The sequence below is a fragment of the Canis lupus genome, chromosome 1 (assembly GCF_003254725.2).
Source record: "Canis lupus dingo isolate Sandy chromosome 1, ASM325472v2, whole genome shotgun sequence".
NCBI lineage: Eukaryota > Metazoa > Chordata > Mammalia > Carnivora > Canidae > Canis > Canis lupus.
The window spans coordinates 43957450-43969597 of record NC_064243.1 but is presented as its reverse complement, the minus strand read 5'-3'; the positions used below and the strand labels follow the sequence as shown (position 1 = coordinate 43969597).

Below are 12148 nucleotides of genomic sequence, written 5' to 3'. Positions count from 1 at the left end.
AGGGATCCCTATTTTCGATTTTTATTTATAAAAAGTTCTCTAAGATATTCAAAATACTGAACAAAGTAAGTACTGTTAGCACTTATCACTTGAATGACATATTGAAGTAGTCAGGAACCAATTACTTTTATTTCCTTTGTAGAAGTACAGGAATTATACCTAAGCTTTATTTATGAACAGATTAACTTACTGTAGCAGTTGCCAGAAGTTTTTCCCCAAATATTGCAGTTAAGTATTAATGAAAATATTAGTTCAGGAAAATACTTGCAAAGAAATATTTACAATAATTTTTAACAGAGATTAAGAGAAAAGTTAAAATATTAAGGAGAGTTATTTTTTTGTTTTGCATCTTGTTTCTATCATTGATCTGCTGGAACTAGAACAACTCTGTGAAAATAGCGAAATTGTGTTTGCTAACATTAATGTAAAATATAAATGTTTAATATGTTAAGTTTGAAGAACATATTTAAATATTATATTTTGTTTGTGGAAACACATCAGAAATAAAAGTTTAAAAATATGTATGTGAATAGAGAAAACCACTGAATTTACAATAGTAATAGTCTCTGGAAGACAGTGTAATAGAGAAGAGAGGAAGTTTCTTATATATATTATATATATGTAATATGATTTATAAATTACATATTATTATATATAATTATTTTGTATAATATATAATTATATAACGTATGTATTATAATTATATATTGTATATAAACAATATATATTATTATGTATAATATATATTACTAGAAGTATTTATAATTATTATAATTATATATAATTTTTAAAGGTGAAGGATTTTCTGTTACTCTCTATGCATTCCTTAATGTTGAAAATATTTCATGAAATATAAGATAGTTCATTCTAAAAGAAAGGAAAAAAATAAAAGAAACTCAGTGATAACACTATACAAATGTCAGAGACACAACTTACAACAGAGGCAATGAAAAACAACTTTTGTTTTTGGGATGCACTGAAGAAGACTATTCTGACAGAATTAGCACCTGTATGGAAAATAGTAGTTAAAGTTGAAATTGTAATAGATGGCACTAGAAGCTCTCCATTGTGCAGGGAAAGGAATACAATTAAATTCTAATGTTTTCATGTATACCATTATGTTAAGGACAGATTTTATTTAGCAAGATTTTTTTCCCCTTTAAATCCATTCTCTCACTAGAATATTTTAGTTTTGAAAAAAGAAAATGAACTTTATTAGTATTTGAACTTTGTGAATAAACATTCTTTTAATGAAAATTACTAGTGACCATATTCAGGGGCATATGCATTGAAATTAATTTACATGTATATATGTATTTGTAGATACATACATATATATATATATAACCTTAAATTAGATAAAATATTGTTATTCTTTATTTTCTCAGCTACTTATACAAGAAATAAAAAATCTTATGCTTTGTTCCAATCAGGCATGACTGATCATTTTGTAATTTAAACCCGAATCAAATATTTAGTATATAGAGCAAGGCTTTAAAATCAGAGATACCTTTTAGTGAAAGAAAAATAACAATAACATCTTGCATATATTTAAATACTCTGGTCTGATAGTCATATTGAGAATTCATCTAGTCAAATTAAGAAATAATCTGAAAAATGAAGGAGGTATCATTTGGCACTATTCATTGAAAATTTATGGGAAGGATGGTTTACACAGCTCATAAAGATCTAACAGTTTCCAACTCTCTCTATTTTTTTTAAACAATGTGTGCATAGAACATGTTCATGACTATATGGACAAGTCTTTTTGGAAAAAAAATCTCCCAAAATAAATACATGTGGGACGATATCAGTTTTTATATTTATGGTTAATTCTACAATTTGGTCAAGTGTTCTCAAAAGTGAAACATTCCTGGTAGCCATAACTTTGTGTACCATTGTGGTTAATTTTTTTAAAAAAACTTTTTTTTTTAAAGATTTGATTTTTGAGTAATCTCCACACTCAACATGGGTCTTGAACTCACAACCCCAAGATCAAGAGTTGCATGTTCCTCACTGAGCCAGTCAGGTGCCCCTAGAAAACATTCTTGACAATAATAAAGTGTCCTCTCCTTTTAAATAATTGCAACATTTTATAATATTTGACCACAATACTTTTCAGAATCTGTGGTAATTTTTATATAATTATCTTGCAAGTAATTTTTTTCTTTAAAATCGAAAAGGTTTTCATGTGATGAATAGTTACAACATTTTTTATCATTTAACATCTAGATTTTAAATCTTTAGATCATATGATGGTATCTCTTTCCCTCCCTTATTTCCTTAGAACAGCACTGTGTAAGAATACTATTTAAGTTTATACTATTTAATGATGTTGTTCATGAAGGTATGATGATGATGGGGTTGAGACACAGAGCAGAAAAGTATTAATCATGGCATCTGTATTACCAGTTACCTTTGTTGTTTTGGTTGCTATAGTCATCTGAGATTCATAATTTACTTGAGGTATTAAAGCATTCTAATAAATATCACCTTAATCTGGATAGAAAACTGTAACTTGACCATAAACTGCACTTGACCATTCAAAAATATTTGTTGAATTTTAAATAATAGCAGAAAGTGAGCATTTCACCTCAATAATTTAATAGATGTAGCATTATACTTATCTTTTAAACAGAGGCAATAGTATCTCTGAACTATCATTTTGTAGTGAAAACATCACAGCTTGGAGTCCAGTTAAATATTCTAAGCTAAATAAACATATATTCTCAATCTCCAAATGCTTTCTTCGTCACTTTATTGGTCACTAAACTGTTCATTTTTCTGTGTCACTGTCATATTACCATAAGGTTACATAAGTATGGAATTATACACCAAATGTGCCATAGGTATATGTTTGGGTGACCTTTCAAATCATACTGCATTTTGTTAGAACTTTCAGTACAGAGAAGTAAAAGCATAATATCATGTTCCCACTAAGATGCAATGTCACTATCCTCCAAGTCATTAAGAGGTCAGAGGTAATGCCTTTAAAATAAACTCACCCAACCAGCAATCTCTTAAACACTGAAATAAGACCAATCTTTTTATTTCACAGCCAGTTGCTGCTTTATTGACTCTCTTTATAGAAAAGCATAAAACTAGGAGGGAGAAAAAACAAGGAAGGAAAATACCAAAAGAAGCAATAAAAAGGAATACAGGATTATGTTTCAGACAGCAGGATTTCTACACACTTTGGTAATTTCTCTTCATCATTTATTTTCCAGGATTTCAGACATAAATTTAGGGTACTTTATTATTTCCACATTATTACTTCTAATTAAATCTACTCTGTTATTATTTTAGTTGGACTAACTCAAATCATGATTTGCCACTCTAATAAAAAGAAAATTATACTGGCTAAGATAGATATTATATTGAACTAATACAGTTATTGAACTAATGACTATCCATCCTTGAAGAAATCATTAATATTTTCTGTGCCTCAGTTTACTCATCTGGTATAGGTAAACTCTAGGGTCCTTTCTAGCCCTATCAGCTTATGATTCTATGAATTTTCTTAGGACAAATGAGAAATATATTTTCTTCTCATAAGGTCACCCTTTAATTATGATTTTTATTGTCATAACTGTAAATATGTGAGACATGGTTTTTATCTTTGATATGAGTCTTTGTATTTCATTATACACGGTAAATGTTTTCAAAAATAAATTCTCCATTGATTTCCTTCCTACATTTTCCTTTCTGTTGTTAGCCTTCTTCTCAATAGATGGTGCTCTTTTCTCAGAGACACTACTTATCTTATTCCTCATCAAAAGATTAGAGAAATTAGTTTTATTCTTTAACAATTATTAATTAAGGAAATCAGACATATGAGAAATAATCGATTACAAGCAGCTTGCAGCACCGTGGTCAGGAAAGCATAAGGGGAAAAATGATTGTTAAATGATTAAGGAACTCCATTACAACCTGCAGTACTTGCTGAATAGATGAAGTGAATATTGTAACTAAATATGAAAATACTATGTTCACTACATACATATAATCTGTAGTAGGAAGAAGACCCCAAATTAGAAACCATTTTAAAGTGTTAAAATATTTTTCTACTTTAACAAAAATGAATATATAGTATTCCATATTAGAAGTAGGATTTGAATATGCACACCAACACTAACACAGTCTACATTAATCTCAATTAATATTGAAAGCTTGCACATTCTTTGCCAAATAAACCTGGAGTATCTAGGTAGAAAGAAAATGAGCCACAAACTCTTTTCAAAAAATTTCACTGATTAAGACACTTTTTTCCCTTCAGAGAAACCACTGTAAGTTCCTAAAGATAGTTATAATCCAGAATTATGATGTTTAAGGTCACTTCTAGTTGGTTCCCACTTTCAGAGGATTTGGAAAACAGTCATGCCCTACAGATCTCCTGAACCACACTAATCTATTCTCAATTCAGTTTGTGACTCCCCTAGCAGATCTGCAGCTGCCAACTGCCAAATGGTCTAGGCAACACAACAGTCATATTTGTTCCTGCAAAGCAACACTGTTTACCACAGAAAACTTTCTCAATGAGTGTGGCCTCAGGATGGAAGGAACAGTGGGGCAAGGACAAGTGTGACAAGGGAATGGAGGGGGGTGCTGTGGTGCAGCAAAGTACCTGGAAGCCAGCAGGGATAGGGAAGTTGCATGTTCAAGTTCAACTTCAGACATGAAAAGGAGATTTCCCTTCATCAGGAAAACTAACTAGAATTTCTCTTCCATCATTCACAAATTATTGTTTCCACAGCTCCTGTGGAAGGGACTGTAGGATTCTGAGTCCAAGAACCCTCTTGGCTCAGTGAAAGTGAGCTCTAAGACAGAACATCCCCCCACCCCCCGCAGAGCTTTACATCTTCCACTAAAGCAACTTATCTGTTTCTGAAATTTTTGGTTCTTTAACAATGGAGGGAAAAATAGAAAAGTAGATTTTTGCACTCACAACAACCACTCTACCTACCGTCGCCCCCATATTCTCCCCTGTTTACCTCCCTTCTCTTATCCTCCCGCCAAACGCTGCCTGGGGGATCAGGTGTCCCTTTACGCCCCTATTAGCTGCTGAAGTCTCTGGTGGGAGCCCTGGCGCCTTCCTTACCTGACGATCACATACATGACCAGGAAGTTTCCGAAGAGACCCACCACGCACACGATGGAGTATAGGGCCATGATGGTGATGGCCGTGATCATGGAAGGGCTGCCGGTCGGAGGGCACGAGCTGTCGCTCCCGCCCAGCTCGGTGCGGTTCGGACCGCATGGGTCGGACAGGTTGCCATCTAGGTGGGAGAAGTTGACCCAGGAACCCGGGCTAGGTGCTGGGGAGCAACTTGAAGCGTGCGTATAGGGATCAGTGCAATTGCTGGCGTTGGTGGGGACGGAGCTGCTGTCCATGGTGCTGACGGCTGTCTGGGACTTCGCTACGAGGTGAACGCGAGCACCTAGACTTTTTCAGGTTCCACGCGTCTCGGCCGCCTCCTCTCGCCGCTGCCACAGTTCCTGCTATTTCTTACAGAGACCAGCCCTGGTGCAGCCAGAGAGGAGCGTCAGGTAGAAGGGGAGAGCTGGGCATCTGACATAATCTTCTGCTTGCAGCCCCCTTCCGCCTTAGTAGTAGAGACGCATCCTCAACCCCACACCGCTGTGGGGAGGGGAGGGAGGGCTGTGCGGGATCCGGAGGCTGAAGGGGAGGGAGGAGAGAGAAGGGGTGGATTTTGCGCAAAGCGATCCAACGAGTTGGTCTGTCTCCCAAAAGGCACTCGTCGGTGCAAGCATACCTAAGGAGCGGCAGAATGGGGAAGGGATGGGGGAGACAGAGAGTGAGTTCTTGGCAGCAGGAAAACATAAGAAAGGGGGCTGACATCAGTCTGTTTTCCCAGCTCCGTTTTCTCTGTATAATACGAAAGGAAAGACATTGGCCTGGTACAACCCGGACAATCCTTACACCCCAGCGCGCCTCCAGCCCTCCAGTCTGCTGAAATCATTCGGGACAGGGTTCACAAACTCCTTTTCCTTAGTCCTCCTTAGCTCAGTCCTTCATGTCCACACAAAACTAACCGTGTTTTTTTACATCAGTAAATGAAAATTTTCAGACCTACAAAGCTTTTTAAAACAAACGTGGTCTTTTCTCTGAAAAAGAAGTGAGAAGCAAACTTTTGTCTAGGAAATCTATTCCTTTTACTCCATATGTCCCCAATTTCTCTTAAAGTAGAAGCTCTAGTTACACTGATTTCTACCCTGGTGGGGACAAGGCACAAGAACATGTTATAGAAATCAGAGGGTGGTGGCATCTGGGAAAGCAACGAAAGATATTGGTGATCCCCCACATCTTAGATCTCATAGATTCGTTTAGAATTATTTATTATCTCTTTTATTGCCAGAATTGCTACATGAACATGTGCTTCTCAGTGGGAGGTTGTCAAAATCAAACATTTGCATTATATCAGTCTGTTTTCCAGTGTAGAGATTCCAGGAGGAATTTCATAGACATCTGGAACTGGAGTGGCTGACAAAAGGTTGAGGAATATTGATACATTTTAAATTTGATACCTAACTTCCAAGACCCTAAATATTTCTATTTTAGAAATACATGTGTAAATCAACCAGGGGTAAGATATTTTTGTTATTATTTATTTGTTTGCTTTTTGGTAAATTAATACTAATCCTGAAGTAATTCCCATAACTGTATGTGTGTATTTGTGTTATGTATATATATTTTAAAGATTTTATTTATTTATTCACGAGAGAGACACACACACACAGAGGCAGAGACAGAGGCAGAGGGAGAAGCAGGCTTCATGCAGGGAGCCTGATGTGGGACTCTATCCCAGGTCTCCAGGATCACACCCCTGGCTGAAGGTGGCGCTAAACCGCTGAGCCACCAGGGCTGCCCGGTATATATTTTTTAGCAATAAAGATTGATATTAGATATACCCAGCTGGTTGTAGAAAGCAACACTCTTGGGGAACAGGGAGAGGAGTGGCTTAGGGAGCTTGAAAAAATGTTTAATTCCAATATTATCATTTTCTTGAAAACAGGTAACTCATAGGTAAACACCATTAAACTCCATAGGTTACTTTGCCAATATTTAATATTATTTTTATCCTTTTACACTAGAGGGTATAATTTCAGTGATAAAAGTTCATAGAGATCTCCTAAGGATGAGTAAAAAACATTTACCACATATGCTCATATGAACTAGTATACAATTCACACACATGGACCTGAAATGTCTCTGGCATTATTTAGTCTTTTGAAAACACAGAACTTGCTTTATGTGAAAGACAAATAAGCACAATGTAATAAGCCCTGGCCTTGGACTCATATCATTTTGTGAGTTTTGGATTTATAACTTTTAAGCTGCATAAGTTTGAACATGTAACTTTATTTCACTAACAGTTTTCTTGTAAAAAAAATGTTAATAATACCTCATCAGTCTGTTAGCAGGATTAAATGAGATATACAATAGTAGTTATTTAATAATGATAGCTTATTTTTATTATTCCATTTAATATTTTTGAAAATAGCTAAGTAGTCTTTTCCACAAGTTAAATATTAACTTTTTTTTATAAAATGTAGTTTTGGCTTTTCTCAGTAGCCTTCCCTTTTTTCTATTCACATTATAGTTTGTACGTCTGTTTTATATATATATATATAATTTTATTATTTTATCATCTTGTATTGTACTGCATGTCTGTTCTTAAGGTACAGCTCTAGAGCTAAAAACAGTGCCCTAAGTTTGACCTGACCAATAAAAACTGAGAAAGATTATAAACTTTTCTTTCTAACAATACAGGTATTAGAAGATCCCATTACATTTTTGTTTTTGAAGTCACAATGCTTTCTTGACATTCCTTAGGTTTAGTATTGATAGCATCCTCTAAACATGATCCAAAAGAGTTCAATAGATACTTATTAAAGACCTACTGTGGGTCAGGTGCTGGAGTTTTAAAAGATAGATTTAATTATTTCTGAACACAGGAGCTGACTTCTTATACCTCGTAAGTTATATTTTTCCTCTCACAAATTTATAGTTGTTTAGAGGGATATGAGTATAACAAATAGATTTTTAATTTTTAAATTACATCTTAGATCTAGTTCATGATTCAAATCTAACAAAATCTTCTGGAATTGTGATTCTGTCAAGTTTTGTATGTCTACTTCCTACTTTATATATTCAATTATCCTCCTGGCTTTATAAAAGAGGCTGTATAATATGTATAATATGATTCCTGAGGGCAAGTCTGATCACTACACAGTATTTAATGTGTCATAGGCTCTTTAGCTCTCTAAATATTAAATACATAGTATATCTACATATATAATGGGACTGACATTATAAAGTCATTAAAAATCATGGGACTTTTCTCTTAGAATTACTGTCATAGACTAAAAATTCCCATTGTCCTTCTCTAGAAACATCATTTGTTTTTCATTCTATTTTATAAATATACAATTTTTCTAGGTAGTAGATATTTGAACTCTGGCTTCAAGTATATAGTTTTAACTGAAATTTGATGTTTTCCTTTTCTATTATTCTTTCTCAAGTTTCATTAGGAAATTATTTTTCCGTTTTGAAAGCAGAATTTTCTGAACATCAATGCAAGTCTTTCCTTAAATTATATTAACATCTGTATCTCAGTATCTCCCATATATTCAATATACAATTTGAGAAATGTAGGACAAACTTAATTTCTATTTCAAATATCATAGGATAGCCTTGAGAAACTCAGGGAAGAGCTGTTATAGAAATAAAAAATTGATACCACTTAATATATAGTGTAAAAGGACCTCAAGTTCCAGATTCTATTATATCTTAGTTGCCCTGTGGGGTGTTCTCCTTTTTCTTCTAATTGCATGTTTCCCAGCAGAGTGGTCTTTTTTTTTTTTAAGACTTTATTTATTTATTTGAGAGAGAGTGGGGGAGAGAGCACTTGGGGGGAGGCCCGGGGGGAGGGGGAGAAGCGGCTCCCTACAGAACAGGGAGACCGATGTGGGCCTGGATTCCAGGACCCTGAGATCATGACCTGAGCCAGAGGCATCCACTTCACTGACTGAGCTACCCTGGTGTCTCATCTACCAGAGTGGTCTTAAGTCTCAGGTCTCTTGTAAAAGGAGGTGAAATGTAAATACATAAGTTAATTTAGTACATGCCTAAATATTTTATGTAACATCGATTCTAACCATATAATCTTTAATTTCCTAAGCCTTAGTAAGTTATCTGTATAATAGGAATATTTGCTTTTTTGTTAGTATTTCTTGTTTAGCCTAGATTTTCTCTCTGAAAAAAGAAAAACTTACCTACCAGTCAAGATTTAACATTGATATCAAATCCCTAAAATAAAACATTTTTTCATAAAACTATGTTTCAAAGCAATGCATTTAGTAATAGAATGGATTCTAGACAAGTGCTAAAAGCCACTCTTCTTCCTTCATTTCAAAATATATAAATATACATATAATGTATATATTATTTAGTTATTCATATAATTACCATTATCCTACACATATTTTAATAGCTTACTCCTGATTTTTGGAGACTGACTGTTAATGGAACACACCTAAGTGAATCATGCAGCATTTGTCTTTCTCCAACTTATTTCATGTAGCATAAAACCCTCTAAGTCCACCCATTTTATCACAAATGACAAGGTTTCATTCCTTTTTATGGCTGAGTAATGATCCATTGCATGTAAAAGTATCCTTCACTTTTTGGAATTTTATGTCTTGTTGTATGTGGCTTAAAGACTAGCAAGAAGAGTTACACAAATATTACACAATATTTAATCGTACAAAATTGACCTTAAAGGGCCTGATTCTTTAAGGACTTGAAGATGATATCTATGAGTCCAACTCCGTTAACTCTTTTGAATAATTCACAAAAGCAGATAGTTTAATGATTCATAGGCCTAAATATCTTTCATAAAATCTGAAACCTCATTTCTATTTGAGTCTTTCTCTTTGATTTCCAGTTACAGAAGACTGCCATTACTCTATCATAGTCTTTTACCACTTTATATTTAGACAAAAAAAATTGTCAGATTCTTTTTGTCTTAGGACTCTACACATTTAAAAATTATTGAGGATTCATAGAAACTTTGGTTTATTAGGTTATACTTTATCACAATTTATTTATTTATTTTAGATTTATTTATTTATTCATGAGAGACACACACACAGAGAGAGAGGCAGAGACATAGGCAGAGGGAGAAACAGGCTCCCCGCAGGAGCCTGATGTGCCACTTGATCCTGGATCCTGGGATCATGCCCTGAGCCAAAGGCAGATGCCCAACAGCCACCCAGGCATCCCTTTATCACAATTTATAATGTTAAAAATTAAGATAAAACATTTAAAAGCATTTATTCATTCATTTAAGATAACAACAGTAAACTTATTATAGGTAAACTTTTTTTTCCTAAAGATTTTATTTATTTATTCATGATAGACATAGAGAGAGAGAGAGAGAGAGAGAGAGAGAGAGAGAGAGAAGAGAGGCAGAAACACAGGCAGAGGAGAAGCAGGCTCCATGCAGGGAGCCCACGGAACCTGATCCCGGAACCCCAGGATCACACCCTGGACCAAAGGCAGGCACCAAACCGCTGAGCCACCCAGGGATCCCCAGGTAAACATTTTTTTTTAGGGAAAAAAACACTGTATTTTCCAGGTAAGAAAATATTTAATGAGGAGAGTGACATTGTTTTACATTATGCAATTATTTTTAATGTCTGGTTTAGAAGAAGACATTTGGATTCTCATATCTGCTTCCTTATGCAATCATTTGCATTATGTTGTTTGGTTGAAGGACATGAAGAAGCTATAGCTTTACACAAATACATAGTTGGAAAGGGGAAGAATATTTCAGTGGCCTTTACAGATAATTGTGGATATTTTTCTTTGATACAAACACAAGCTTAACAAGTGCTAGTTAACTTAAAGATTAGTTGGAATGTGAAAATTGAAGTAATGATTTTTTCATGTGTTCTGTTACATTAAAATCCATTGGTTTATTTTCCATTTTTTAAAGTATTTTATTTATTTATTTGAGAGAGAGAGAGAACAAGCAGGGGGAGAGGCAGGCAGAGGGAGAGGGAGAAGCAGGCTCCCCAACAGAGCTTGATCATCCCAGGACCCTGAGATCATGACCTGAGCCTAAAGCAGATGCTTAACCAACTGAGCCACCCAGGTGCCCCATAACTTCCACTTCAGATGGATCTGCTACTCATGCATGATTTTGTAAATCATGTATTGATCATTTTAAAAATGTTGAATTTCTGGGTTATGTCAATTTTCAAAATGCTGTAACAGTCTACTGTATAACATTAAAAAATCACATTTGTTAATGTCACTGCTGGTATTATAGGAAATTTCTTCAGATTGTTTTGATGTTGTCAAGCTGCAATGGAAGACAAATTTTTCTAATTTCCAATTTTGCTTGAAAGACTGGATTTTTTCAGTGGTAAGAAATATCTTCAGTTTTCCTTGAAGTGACAGGCTCACTTCCTTCAACTTTAGGAAAATGTTTATCAAATATATAATTCTGAATACATGTAGTTTATCTTTAGTCATATTTTAAATATAATAGTAGTCCATGGAAAAGTTCAGGTCACTCTTACATCACAGAAGTGCTACTCTAATATGTGGCAGAAATGCTTTATATGTACTCCCCATTTTATCATTTGAAATATCAAAAAGCCATGTACTCAAGGGTCAAGAGTTAATAAAATTAATTATTTTTATTGATCCATCAATGACTTTTTGAAAATGAATCTTTTTTCCTTTCTGTGAATGTGTATTTGTGAAAAATTACAGTGACAGAGTTTTGTGTCACTGCCTTGATTTCTCATAAAGTGCCAGTAGTTTCAATACATCATTTCTTTTGTACTATCGATGTAAATTTCAACACAATGAAAAAGCAGTATAACTTTCTAGGGTTATTTTAAAGACAGTTTTTTAAAAAGTTTTTTTCTTAATTTATTCATGAGAGACACAGAGAGGCAGAGACATAGGCAGAGGGAGAAGCAGGCTCCATGCAGAGAGCCCAGCGTGGGACTCGATCGCAGGTCTCAATCCCAGGTCTCCAGGATCACACCCTGGGCTGAAGGCAGCGCTAAACTGCTGAGCCACCAGGGCTGCCCTATTTTAAAGACAGTT

The 12148-nt window shown here is 34.7% G+C and overlaps 1 protein-coding gene across 1 annotated transcript in view; it reads right to left on the bottom strand.

The window, feature by feature from the left end:
- Positions 1-5470, bottom strand: part of OPRM1 (opioid receptor mu 1) — an 84124-nt gene extending 78654 nt beyond the window's left edge. Inside the window, exon 1 of the mRNA XM_049114203.1 lies at positions 5099-5470. Within this exon, the coding sequence (XP_048970160.1) occupies positions 5099-5391 (293 nt within the window). The 5' untranslated portion in view covers positions 5392-5470. The remainder of the gene's footprint in view (positions 1-5098) is intronic.
- Positions 5471-12148: the final 6678 nt, after the last annotated feature.